The 14,746-nt window shown below is 32.8% G+C and overlaps 1 protein-coding gene across 2 annotated transcripts; it reads left to right on the top strand.

The window, feature by feature from the left end:
• Positions 1–6,508: 6,508 nt before the first annotated feature.
• Positions 6,509–11,138, top strand: LOC132180963 (geranylgeranyl transferase type-2 subunit beta 1). Of its 2 annotated transcripts, none has more exons than XM_088516431.1 (10): positions 6,509–6,711; positions 7,043–7,096; positions 7,210–7,360; positions 7,584–7,700; positions 8,067–8,133; positions 8,233–8,381; positions 9,608–9,741; positions 9,860–9,958; positions 10,093–10,168; positions 10,863–11,138. In XM_088516431.1, exons 2-10 carry the CDS (start codon positions 7,043–7,045, stop codon positions 10,955–10,957), a joined length of 942 nt encoding a protein of 313 aa, XP_088372557.1. In that variant the 5' UTR covers positions 6,509–6,711; the 3' UTR covers positions 10,958–11,138. The 2 variants fall into 2 exon arrangements, with proteins under 2 accessions (XP_088372557.1, XP_059449963.2); XM_059593980.2 differs by having other exon boundaries at positions 6,510–6,661.
• The last annotated feature ends 3,608 nt before the right edge of the window (positions 11,139–14,746 follow it).

The raw sequence follows: 14,746 nt of genomic DNA, 5'->3' as shown, positions 1-14,746 counted from the left end.
CCTTCACAAATTTCACCACTCCTCTCCCTTCTCTTCCACATATTCTTCCTTCTTCCGTTTTCTATTCGGTCTTTCTTCTTTCTGAAAGTGTTTACACAAAAGAGAGAGAGAAAGGGCGAGACAAAGCGTTGCAAGAAAGAAAAAATACGAGAGAGAACGGACTTGAGAAATTAGTTTCAAAAAATATACTAGTGGTGTTAGTCAGATTAGAGCAACTAGATCCTTCAGACCACTTTTTAGCTTCAGTCTAGAAGTAAGTAAATTCACTATCCATTCTAAAATTTCTTCATGTCATGCTATTTATACATTCTTGTATCAAACTGTAAATATCAAAATATCTTATAGATTTTAGGGCATACCTCATTTCATTTGTCCCTGCAATACTTAGGCATTCACTTAATGTCACTATGTAATCCTTATTCATCAATCCATATATTACAACATTAATCATAGTGTCATTATTGTCATCAACTAAACCTTAGCCATTACCAAAAACTCATATAAACTCTTATATCATTAATTCAGTTCAAGAATCATTTCACAACTGACATCTATAAGACCATTCGTTACCAAGTCACTTACACAATTTATCTCACAACCTAAATCTATAAAACCATTTTGTCACCAAGTTAATTACACAAATCATCTCGCAACCTAAATCTATAAAATCATCATACAATTTTTAAATCATGATCAATAATATTTTCTAAATCCTCGAGACACCTTATTATATACTCTTATCAATCAATACTCAAGAAAATTGCGTCAAATCCAAATGGGTAGATACTATAGATCACAACCTATCTATAAAAAAAAAAAATAATAATAATAATAATAATAATAATAAAAAATCCATCTTCGTCATTAACTTGATCACAATAATAAAATCCTCCAAATTAATCACACTAAGATGATTTTTTTTTTTTTTTTTTAACTAAAATTAACCATTAGAAAAATGCCCATGCATCATTTATTAGAGACCACACAAAAATACATACTCTACTTGGCCGCAATGTGGCTTCCCATTAACCCCCCCCCCCCCTCTTTTTTTTTTTTTTTTTTGAAAAGTCTGCAGAACCTTATAACCTTTGCTCTGATACCAAAATTGTAACATCTTCAGCCTGTTAAGGCTGAGTTTGCCACTTTTCTTCTTTTACAACAAAAGTTTTTTTTTGCAAAAATCTATAAGGTCTATCAGAGTACTTGATTTTAAAAGATACGATCAATGTATAAAACATTCTTCAAGAGATTTTATTACAAGCGGAATTAGGAAACATTAAACTTTAGTTGCGGAATATCATATTATTACAATAACTGATATAAGAAGACTTTGAAAGTTAATAATTATTTCCGCCCCCATTTCGGCCTCCTATTCCAGCGTTATTTGTACCTGAAAACAAGAAATAAAATTGAATGAGCCCAAAGGAGCCCAACAAGTAAAATCAACAACCATAAATAATTTTACTTCTTGTTCTCAGTTTTAAAAAAATCGTTTTCACAAATAAATATATATCCAGCCATAATAATACGTGTATGTACGGTTGCATCTCCCGTAGCATATACATACTATTACATCTAGTAATAGATTATCGTCATAAATCATCTTTATAAATCATCATCATAATGCATCATTGTAAATCATCATAGTATATCATCGTTTAAATTATATTATCATTTTCACATATTAGGGCTCATGTACACTATTACCCATGTGTACGAGGGTTGCGGGTCCTTGTGACCATGGTACTGAACTGTGGCATCAGTCATGCCCGACCGTTAATTAACTCTTTCTTGGTGCACTCAACAGTCATGTTAATGGAATACCACATTCTTGCATAGCCTCCTTAAGTGGTTTCACCTCCATTTGAGTATCGGTACCGAACTCCTCTCATCCTTATTTATCTTGGGGCCAAAAATACTCTCCTCCATACATGTGCCCTCATTTCATAAACATTTAACTCATTTCTTGTACTTCTCTTTGTACTTCTTTTGATGCATTTTAGGGTAACATGTAGGAGGGTTTATCATCATTTTTCTTTCTTATAATCATCATCATTTCTCAACTTTCTTTTCTAAAAAATGGAAACTTTTCCAAATATAAACTTGTTGTACTTAGAAAGCGTTTAAAGAAATAGAAGCTTTCTAAATAATTCTTTTAGAAATCTTTCATGCATGCAACATATCCCCATGACAGGTAAATAGAATAATTATTTATAGTTTGATACAAGAATGTATAAATAACATGACATGAAGAAATTTTAGAAGGGATAGTGAATTTACTTACTTCTAGACTGAAGCTAAAAAGTGGTCTGAACGATCTAGCTACTCCAATCTGACTAACACCACTAGTATATCTTTTGAAACTAATTTCTCAAGTCCATTATCTCTCGTGTTCTTTCTTTCTTGCAACGCTTTGTCTCGCCCTTTCTCTCTCTGTTTTGTGTAAACACTTTCAGAAAGAAGAAAGACCAAGTAGAAAACAGAAGAAGGAAGAATATGTGGAAGAGAAGGGAGAGGAGTGGTGAAATTTGTGAATGGGAAGAGCTCTATTTATAGGAAAAAAAAACCAAATACTATTCTACCTTCCATTTACAATTCTACCCTCATTTTACTATTCCATCTACCAATATTATTATACCTACATTTATTCATCTACAATTCTACCCTCATTTTACTATTTCATCTACCAACACTATTATACCTACATTTATCCATCTACAATTCTACCCTCATTTTACTATTTCATCTATCAATACTATTATACCTACCTTTATCCATATACAATTCTACCCTCCTTCTACCAATACTATTATACCTACCATTGACTATTCTACCTTCCCTTACTATTCTACCTACCAATACAATTCTTCTTACCATTTACTATCCTATTATTTCACCAATTACCATTATCTAATTATCACTCTCTGTAACACCATAAATTTCCCAAAAATCATTGGCTAAAATTGATATTAAAATAACATCATCATCAAAATAATCTATTTAAATAACTTTGAAAATTCTGGGGCGCTACAATCACTCAATAGAGGAAGCTTTATGGGAACTGGAAGAAAGCATGCATAACAAATACCCCCATTTGTTTGAGTAAGTTCCTTGTAAAAGTCTTATTTTATGGTTGAAGTACGTAGAATAACATAATTACGAAAAGTTATAAATAATTGATTGATGAATATGATAGAATCTAAATTCATGGATAAAGTGATAATTAAAGTTTTAATTTCGAGGACGAAATTTCAATAAGAAGGGAAGATTGTAGCGCCCTAGAATTTTCAAAGTTATTTAAATAGATTATTTTGATGGTAACGTTATTTTAATATCAATTTTAGCTAATGATTTTTGGGAAATTTATGGTGTTACAGATAGTGGTAATTAGAGAATGGTAGTTGATGAAATAATAGGATAGTAAATGGTAAGAAGAATTGTATTGGTAGGTAGAATAGTAAGGGAATGTAGAATAGTCAATGGTAGGTATAATAGTATTGGTAGGAGGATGATAGAATTGTAGATGAATAAATGTAGGTATAATAGTGTTGGTAGATGAAATAGTAAAATGAGGGTAAAATTGTAGATGGATAAATGTAGGTATAATAGTGTCGGTAGATGGAATAGTAAAATGAGGGTAGAATTGTAGATGGATAAATGTAGGTATAATAGTGTTAGTAGATGTAATAGTAAAATGAGGGTAGAATTGTAAATGGAAGGTAGAATAATATTTGGTTTTTTTTTTTTTTTTTTTTTTTTTTTTATAAATAGAGCTCTTCCTGTTCACAAATTTCACCACTCCTCTCCATTCTCTTCCACATATTCTTTCTTCTTCCGTTTTCTACTTGGTATTTCTTCTTTCTGAAAGTGTTTACACAAAACAAAGAGAGAAAGGGCGAGACAAAGCGTTGCAAGAAAGAAAGAACACGAGAGAGAACGGACTTGAGAAATTAGTTTCAACAGATATACTAGTGGTGTTAGTTAAATTGGAGCAACTAGATCATTCAGACCACTTTTTAGCTTTAGTCTAGAAGTAAGTAAATTCACTATCCCTTATAAAATTTCTTCATGTCATGCTATTTATACATTCTTGTATCAAACTGTAAATAATTATTTTATTTACCTGTCATGGGAATATGTTGCATTCACGAAAGATTTCTAAAAAAATTATTTAGAAAGCTTTTATTTCTTTAAACGCTTTCTAAGTACAACAAGTTTATATTTGGAAAAGTTTCCCTAAATATAAGAAAGTTGAGAAATGATGATGATTATAAGAAAAAAAAAATGATGATAAACTCTTCTACATGTTGCCCTAAGATGCATCAAAAGAAGTACAAGAAATGAGTTAAATGTTTATGAAATGAGGTCACATATATGGAGGAGAGTATTTTTGGCCCCAAGATAAGTAAAGATGAGAGAAGTTCGGTACCGATATTCGGATGGAGGCGAAACCACTGAAGGAGGCTATGCAAGAAGGTGGTATTCCATCAACATGATCGTTGAGTGCACCAAGAAAGAGTTAATTGATGGTCGGGCATGGCTGAGGCCACAGTTCAGTGCCATGGTCACAAGGACCCGCAACCCTCGTACACAGGGGTAATAGTGCACATGGGTCATAATATGAGAAAATGATAATATAATTTCAACGATGATATACTATGATGATTAAAATGATGATTTATAATGATGCACTATGATGATGATTTATAAAGATGATTTATGACGATGATCTATTACTAGATGTAATAGTATGTATATGCTACGGGAGATGCAACCGTACATACATGTATTATTATGGCTGGATATATATTTATTTGTGAAAATGATTTTTTTTTTAAAATTGAGAACAATGAGTAAAACTATTTATGGTTGTAGATTTTACTTGCTGGGCCTCTTTGGACTCATTTAGTTTTATTTCTTGTTTTCAGGTACAAAGGACGCTGGAATAGGAAGCCGGAATGGGGGCAAGAATAATTATTAACTTTCGAAGTCTTCTTATATCAGTTATTGTAATAATATGATATTCCGTAACTAAAGTTTAATGTTTCCTAATTTCGCTTGTAATAAAATCTCTTGAAGAATGTTTTATACATTGATCGTATCTTTTAAAATCAAGTACTCTGATAGACCTTATAGATCTTTGCAAAAAAAAAAAACTTTTGTTGTAAAAGAATAAAAGTGGCAAACTCAGCCTTAATAGGCTGGGGATGTTACAAACTGTTTGGCGGACGAGGGTCGGATGAGAAGACCATATGAGATAGTGCGCTTCAAATAACAAAGAATCCGCTTGATGGTTGTCCAGTGAACGTTTCTAGGCGCATGAGAAAATTGAGATACCTTATTTACAGCAAAAGCTATGTCTGGTCGTGTGATGAATAAGTATTCCATCATTGGGGGTGAAATGGGCTTCGAAAATTGCATATTAGTTCATTGGAGAATGTCGGCTATATGCCTTTTTGTTGGGACAAATGTATTCCGGCTGTTGTATGATGCACTTGCACACTCAAAAATAAAGTTTTGAAGCCAAGATCTTTGATAGGAAATTCAAGCTTGAGAGACTGAATGAGATTATACACAACAGATACATAAGAAGCTATTAAAATAATATCATCCACCTATACTAAAGCAAACATACGAATTCTGTCAAAATTAAAAATAACTAAAGAAGTGTTTGCTTTAAAAGCCATAAATCTCAACTCAAGTAGGCGATTACTTAGTCGAGAGAACCAAGCAAGCACGAGGTGCTTATTTGAGACCATACAATGCTTTCTTTAGAAGACTCTGCATTTGGTTATTGAGGATGAGCAAAATCAACTAGTTGAGACATATAATCTGTCTCATTGAGAAACCCATGAAGAAATGCGTTATTAACATCTACCTGTTATTTTGAGACCATACAATGCTTTCTTTAGAAGACACTGCATTTGGTTGTTGAGGATGAGCAAAATCAACTAGTTGAGACATATAATCTGTCTCATTGAGAAACCCATGAAGAAATGCGTTATTAACATCTACTTGTTTAATATACCATCCAAATGAGACTGCAATAGATAAAACAATACGAATTGTTATTGGTTTCTCTAAAATCAATCTCAACTTGCTGATGAAATTCCTTTGCAATTAGTCTTGTCTTGTACCGATCAATAATACCATATGCTTTTCGCTTGATACAAAAAATCTTATAGTCAAATTCCGTCAACTAATTTAACAAATTTCGTTAGTGTGACATTGATTTAAATAAGACAAATATCACAATTTTATTCGTACTAACGTTTTGCACTATCAGAATTTGTTAAGTCAATGTAGGGACTAGATTATTTTTTTGGCATACCTAGGGACCTTTGAGTTCATTTTGATACCATTAATTGCAAATCAGGTAAACAATACCGGGATTGATTTTGAATTTTTTCCTAGTTTAAATTGAAATTATGTTATCCGGTAACCAAAATTGGGATATCTTATTCTCGGAATAAGACACACCAACACTTACAGCCAAACAACGAGCTTTCTTAAACCAGAAGAATAAGAGAAGAAAGTCACCTCCTCGCACGGCCACCACCGCACGGCGTTACACTCGTTCAGACCGCCCACGTTCGAGCCTCCGCCAGCAACCCACTACTTCGCACCGCTACCACCGCTCGGTTCCGCGAACACGTCAACGGTACGCGCACAACTATAGACTCAACCCACACTATACCACTTCGACGCTCGGTACTGGATCCCTCTTACTTCCAACACACCAATCACACCACACCCACAGCACCGCCATGCACGATTCTAACTGGGTTTAGAGAAAATCAGTGGGAGGGATATCTAATTCCGATTAAAGAACCCTTAATTGAGAGAAAATGGCATGTAGAATATTGTATGTCATCAATGATATGTGAGAGGAAATGGGACATTGAATAAAGAATTTGATTGACTGATTTTGTATGAGATCAGAACAGATAAAGAACCCTTTACTTTATATAATTTAAAAGATGTTGAATTTCTATTTGCTTCTACATTCTTAGTAAAGGTTAATGTGCTTGATAATTGGCAGATGGGGGAGCTTGCAGCTGAGAAACATGTTCAATACATTTTATCAGTAGAAAAGGTTTGCTTCATATATATACTAATTTTTTGGTTATTTAAGTACATCTTGAATTGCTCACATGACTCTGTTATCATTTATACCTAAAATTCTGATTTTTTTTTTTTGGTACTCAGAGAAAGGATGATTTAATGTCTGTTGTGATGGAACATTTGAGAATGAATGGGGCATACTGGGGTTTGACCACTCTGGATCTTCTAGGAAAGCTTGACACCGTAGATGTTGATGAGGTTGTTTCATGGGTCATGGAGTGCCAGCACGAGTCAGGTTTTATATGGGTGCTTTGTTTTCTTACTTCAATAAAATACATTGTCAAGTTGTGTTCTGTTGCATTTCATGAGTGAGAATTTGTTTCATATCGCTATAACCATTCAATAAGTCCCAACTAATTAATGGTTAGCATTACAAGCTTTCAAAAGTCTAAAAAGAAGAAAACTGAAAAATGCAGATAATTATAGTAAGATGATGATACATACACTTAGCTTTGCAGGTGGGTTTGGTGGTAACATTGGACATGACCCTCACGTACTGTATACCCTAAGCGCTGTACAGATTTTGGCCCTTTTTGACAAGCTAAATGTTCTTGATGTTGATAAGGTGACCAATTGTATCCTTTGGCATACTGATTGGTGGACTTCAAAATTGTTCAAACTTGATGAGATATCTTCTATAAAATATCATATTAAATAGTGCTTTGTTTTTGATTTTTTGAAAGTTTGTAGTAGCTGCAGTTTTTATAACTGTTGCTTCTACATCCAGATATCCATGCTAGTTAACTGATAGTTTCAACTTTTGTATCTTGTTGATATTTAATGTTGGGTGTAATTTCCACTTTTACTGCTCAGGTAGGTAACAGAGACATAGATAGGCTCTGTATAAGAGATTTTAAACATCAACGAAACTTGGTATTTAAACCAACAATATAAAGCAGTGTAAACCTGCTGTTTCTTGTGTTTCTTAATATTTAAGTCAGATGTTGCTGGGCTGCAAAATGAGGATGGATCTTTTTCAGGGGACATGTGGGGTGAAGTTGATACACGGTATTCTGTCCCCTTCTACTTTGTTATTTGGCATGTCATTGTTTTGGAAGTTAGCATCTTTGCAATTATATTTTACCAAACCAATTCTTTTTCCTACAGGTTCTCTTATATTTCTCTTTGTTGTCTCTCAATATTGCGTTGTTTGAATAAAATTAATGTGGAGAAGGCTGTGAGCTACATCGTAAGCTGCAAAAATTTGGATGGTGGATTTGGAAGCACACCTGGTGGCGAGTCCCATGCAGGGCAAAGTATGTTAAACATTTAATGCGTAATCTTGGTGTGAAGTTTAATTTTCTGACTAGTACTTGTTAAATCAAGTATGCGTTTTACTCCCATCTCTGTCTTTATTTCTTTGTCAGTCGTATCAGGGTGGAACAACTGTCCAGATTTTGCATCTGTTATAAAAAGCTTGTTTAGCTTTTGCTCAAAAGATTCTTACTCGTTTCTTAGATTCAATCATTGACAATCAATTTTAAATTTTGCATCTTTTCTCTTTTCTGTTTTTTTTTTTTCTCTTGGTCCAACACTAATCTACAATAGCTCATGCTTTTGTCCGAATACATTTGCCTATAGATTACAAGTATTGCAGAAAGGTCTGTGAAGTGGTGGTTGCTGTGAAACAATTTGTTATTGTGTAGGGCTGTACTTCAGCTGTCTGCTCAAGTCACTTGTTTATCTCACGAGCAATGTTGAGTTAGCTGCTTCTTGAGCTGGTTATGGTAGAGTTGACTACCTTATCTTTTTAAGATTTAAAATTAAGTTCAGTTCTTTAGGTCGGAGGTCAATATGTAAGTTATTTGAGTGCTCCATACCAAACTGAGATTGTGTGAAGTTTGAGTAGCTTGGTTTGTTTTATAACCCTGTCCCAAGGAAATCATATGATAATTCAGTAGTTGGTGCTGTAATCAAAAGAAAAGTATAACTAATGAAATAGAAGAGACGCTAGAAAATATGTAATTTCTATTTGTGTGACACCATTCATGGACAAATCTCAACTGAGCTTCCACTATTGCTTTAAGCTGCAAAAGGAGTTTTTCTCCCCCCTTTTCCTTTACAAAGTGCCTCACTTTTCATTAGAGTTGGATATTTGAGAGTCACTCAAAATGCATGAAACTCTTCATGTCATTTTGGCCTGTGTTCTTTAAACTTTTTGTACTTAATAAGCAGACTTAACAGTGTAGAACATCAGTCTGTTCAAGCTGAAGCTGATACATACGTGGTAGATATTAGTGTTCTCCTGCATAATCTGTGTAAATGTAAAAATTGAACAGTTATGTTTTTGACTTTTCTGGATGTCAAATTTAGACTTGAAATTATGCCAAATATTGTCTGCATGTCAAACCTAAGAGATAATTTACCATATCTATAGTGTTAGGTTCTTAGTATCCTGTGCTCAATTATGCTTTTTATTTGTCTGGATGTCAATTCTAGTACTTGGACTCTAATGAAATTCTTCTGTCCACTGTGACTGCAGTTTTCTGTTGTGTGGGTGCACTTGCATTAACGGGATCGTTGCATCATATTGACAAGGACCTTCTTGGGTGGTGGTTATGTGAGCGGCAAGTTAAATCTGGAGGTCTTAATGGCCGTCCTGAGAAACTTCCTGATGTGGGTGTATATTTTATTTATTTACTATTTATAATAAGTATTCTTTTGATTGAGAATTAGTTTTCCAAACATGGGACATTTAGTAGTTTTCCTCACTGATCCTGTTGCATCAATTCAGGTCTGCTACTCGTGGTGGGTTCTTTCTAGCTTGATCATGATAGACAGGGTTCATTGGATCAATAAGGAAAAGCTTGTCAAGTTCATCTTAGACTGCCAGGTCTGAATGGGCTACTCTGCAGATTCAGATTATACCTGTTGGGAATTCTGGGCTGTTAGTCCTGTGTTTTATTTCTGCATGTTTGTTTGAATGCTTTTAAGTTTCTCTGAGATGTACTTTGTCGAAAATCTCAGGATATGGAAAATGGGGGTATATCCGATAGACCGGATGATGCTGTGGATGTCTACCATACGTACTTTGGGGTGGCTGGTAACTCATTGCTGCCTTACTGCATTTTGGGCTATGCATATGGCATGTGTTAAATCTTTGGAATTGTTTCTGATTCTCATGTTGAACTTTGAGTTGAATTTCCATTTCATCTCCCGCTCATTCATTCATTAAGGACTAATAGAACCTGCTTAAAAAAGGGAGATCTTTACGGCTGGAAACTGATACAGCATATGATTTTATAATATCTATTATTTTCTTATTGTTTAATCTATAGGGTGGATTGGGGTAGGAGTGTGTGGCAAAGAGACTTCATAGGTGTTTCCAAATCCAGCATAGATTCATTGTGTGGAACTGTTCTGTATCCACTTTTCCTTTCACATGATGTTTGGCTTTTTTTGTCGATTCAAGATGTCTATTTGGAAGATGGTGCCTTCTTGCGTTTTGTGATGTCTTTGAAATGGAAAAAATGATAAAAATTTTGAGAATTGCGAGAGGACGTTTGGTGGAACATAAGTTCTTTTTATGTAATACTCTTTTTATTTAGGCAGCTGCGTTTGTAGCTCATTTAGTGCTTAGTTTACATTTTTTTCTTTCTTTTTTGTTATGTGTTTATTTTGTATACTTCTTGTGTACTTAGGTTGCGCTTTTCGCTTTTAATGACATTTCGATTAGTTATTAAAAAAAAAGGATGTCTGTTTATCAAATCTAAAGTCATTCATCTTTGTTGTTGCAGGACTTTCACTTCTTGAATATCCAGGATTGAAAGCCATAGATCCAGCTTATGCTTTGCCTGTTGATGTTGTAAACAGAATTTTCTTTGGCAAATAATTCTTTTAGTCATCCTTTTTGTTTCTCTGATAACATAAAGAACATTAAGGTTGTATTGTTACATATATAAAGCTTCTCCAGTGCTGTTTTCAGTATATTCACATGTAGATGGGCCTGCAACTATGTTTTCGCTGGTTCTTTCTAGCGCTTGTCTATTTGAAACTGAACTGGTTCATGTTCATGTTTGTGTTACGTCTATGATTTTCGAACCAATGTAACATTTATCACCTTTATATCAAATTAAAACATTTTTTTTCAAACTAAAATCGAACAATACTTCTTTTAAAACAATTATCAAACTAGTTTTAAAGCCCGATTAAGATTGCGTTAAAAAACTTAAAAAATACTTTTAGTATATAAAAAGCTATGTCAAAGTAAATGATGACAATTATGGAAATAGACATTTGGTGTATAATTTTAATTAGGGATATTATAATTTTTATTACAAGTGTATTGCAAGCTGATGTGGCAATCCATGTGGCATTGCCATGTCAACCACGATCAAATTGATACAATAGATATTAAAGTAACAATTTTAAACTGAAAACTAACTTGAAATAATTGATCTTTATTGGTTGAGAATACAGTTCAAGCTCATTATACAATACTTGAAAGTTGAAAGATTACAATCGAAAGAAAAAATTTTGGAAATACTACAAAAGGGTCCGTTTGGCAAACCCTTTTTTGCCTTGGATATTGAACCTGACATAATAACGTGGTATAAAATTTTGAATTTTTTGTATTGAAAATTGAAAAAGTTTTGTTTTGTAGTATTTTTTTATTTGAATAGTAATAAAAAGTGCATGATGTAATATAAAAAAAAAATAAAAAATAATTGAGAATATTTGGATGTTAATTTTTTTACCAAAAAAGTGACGTGAACAATAAAAATAAAATAAAAGGGTTTGCTAAACGGACCCTTTCAAAGTCCTCCACCAAAGTAATTGCTGGAGGACCGAAAGTAAAATCATTGTTGAAAATTGAAAATTCTTTATTTTCATTATTGTCGGCGGAGGCTTTTATCCCATAAATTCAAATGATGATAATTTTCTAAGGAGAATCATAACTTTAAGCCATAATCCCCATAATTGCAGATTTGGAGAAGCTGTTGAAGCCATGGTGGTATCTTCATCTCTTGGGTCTTGACAATTGTGACACATCCTCGAGTAATTTGTCTTTTTATTCTTTTAGAACATTTTAGAGGCTAGCTGAGCTTGAATGTGGATCTTTTGAAGCAGCAATTCACATTGATTTTATGGAATACATTTTAATTAAACTCTTTTTTTGTTTTTTTTTTTAATAATGTCATAAATTTGATTACGAGTAATGTGGTAATGTCACATGGTCGTAATAAAAGTGGTAGTATTCAAAACATCTTTTATATAAATTTATCTTGAAAAATTGCTTAAACAAATGATTAAAAGAAAAACTTATGACCTTTTGAAGTTTTAATTAATTCAATTTCAATTTTTTTACTCTAATTTCTCGTAGGCAATGAAGTCATAAAATAATTTTGCCTCAAACACACAATTGAACATAAAGTTATGGTCTTGAAAATTGTTTTACTATTTATTTATTATTATTATTTTTTTCTCTCAAAAAAAAAAAAAAAACAAAATCATTTTGTAGTATTAAGCCTTTGGATCGCTACAGTGGAACCCAAAACATTGGATTGGGTTCCACTGTAGCGATCATGATGTTTAAGGCTCATTTAGGAAGTCTGTTTGTGGGTGACTTTTTGCGATTTTTTTGACATTTTTTCTAAACTTAGAGAATAGAACCTCTAAGAGCATTATCTGCATACTCCCTATAGCCCATTCCCTTTTCAATGTTTAGGAAAAATCTAAAAAAAACACCCACATCAAAAGCTTTTAGAGCATTCCCAGTAGCTATCCGATCATTTTCCCTAAGTTTAAGAATCCAAACTATTTTTTGCTTCCTTATTCAAATATATTCCACAATAACTTCCCTTTATAGTTTCCTATAACATTAAAATATTATTTGTTGTACTTTTGTTCTGTTTTTATATTATTTTATTTTGGATAGGAAAGTGTGAGAGTAGAGAGAATGTCATTTTATGATAAGGGAAATGCTAGAATGCAATCAATTCCCCACAATTTTTCCATAAATTCTGAGGTGGCAAGTCCATGTGGATTGCTACAATTGAACCATTAGGTTTAACTGTAGCAATCCTAATGTCTAGAGAAGATATAGGGAAGTTGGTGTAGGTGAGTTTTTTGTGATTTTTTTGAATTTTCCTATGTGTAGGGGAGGGAAGCAGCTTTAGGGTAGCTGCTGAGAATGCTCTAAATACTGTAGATGTGACATGTAAATTATAAAAATGATGCCTAATGCATTATTAAATTATAAAAAATTGATTCTTTCTCCTCTCTCTTTCACATATCTCAACAATTCTCTCTCCTCTCTCATTGGTTGTAATGATAAAAAGAAATAGTATTTAATTCATATAGGAAAAAAAAAAAAAAAGAATCTATTGTGAAGTATTTTTTTATAGGGAATCAAAAAGTAATTTTATTTCCTAAATTGAGAGAAAATGGTTGGGAGGGAGAGAGAATTATTTCCCAATGCATTAGGAAACACTACTGTAGATAGAATTGAGATTTCCGGCTGCCATAATGCAGCCAAGCGTCAAACATCTGACCTTTTTTTTTTTTTAATTTGATTTTTAAATTGAAAAAAAAAGATATTAAAGAAAAATTTAAATTTGAGGTATTAGCACTAAATTTAGGATGATAAAATTTATTTTAAGTGATACCATTTCTAAAGGGTTAACCTTCCACCCCTAGGTTTTAATTTTAAATCCAAAAATAAATTTTGAGGCATTAGAAACTAAATATTAACTCATAAAAATTTAACCCAAAAAAAAAAAAAAAAATCTAGTAGGACTAGGAAGAGAGAGATTTTTCTACAATTTTTTTTTTTAATAAAGCTACGTCAGACTTTGGTAGACACTTGTTTGACTCTTGGCAGCCTGATAGCAGGACTCCTGTAGATATCCAATGCTTTATTAAATTATAAACAAATCATTCTCTCATCTCTCATTCACATGTCCTAACAATTCTCTCTCCTCCCTCGGTAGTTGCAATAATAAAAATAAATAGTATTTAATTCATATAGAGAAAAATAAGATAATCTATTATGAAATGTTTTTTTTAGAGGAAATTTAAAAGTAATTTTATTCCCTAAATTGAAGAAAAATAATTGAAAAACTGCTGCTAGTGCTTTATAGGGAATCTGCTGGAATACTCTAACCCACTAGCCCAAAACCCTAATAATGTTATGGTATAAAACCCCCACACACTCATATCTCCCAACTCTCTCTCATTTGATACCCACATCAGAAGCCCTTAGAGCATTCCCAATAGCTACCTGATCATTTTTTCTAAGTTTAAGGACTATTTTTTGCTTTCTTATTCAAATAAACTCCACAATAGCTTCCCTTTATAGTTTCTTATAACATTAAAATATTATTTGTTGTACTTTTGTTTTGTTTTTATATTCTTTTATTTTGCATAGGAAAGTGTAAGAGGAGAGAGAATGTCATTTTATGATTATAATAGGGGAAATGCTAGAATGCAATCAATTCCCCACAATTTTCCCATAAATGCTGAGGTGGCAAGTCCATGTGGATTGGTACAATTGAACCATTGGGTTCAACTGTAGCAATCCTAATGTATAGAGAGGATATAGGGAAGTTGGTGTAGGTAAGTTTTTTGTGATTTTTTTGAGTTTCCCTATGTGTAGGGGAGGGAAGCAGCTTTAGGGTAG

Source organism: Corylus avellana, chromosome 5 (assembly GCF_965113065.1).
Source record: "Corylus avellana chromosome 5, dhCorAvel1.hap1.2, whole genome shotgun sequence".
NCBI lineage: Eukaryota > Viridiplantae > Streptophyta > Magnoliopsida > Fagales > Betulaceae > Corylus > Corylus avellana.
Note: the sequence above shows the minus strand (reverse complement) of the source record. Positions and strands in the feature narration are given on the sequence as shown.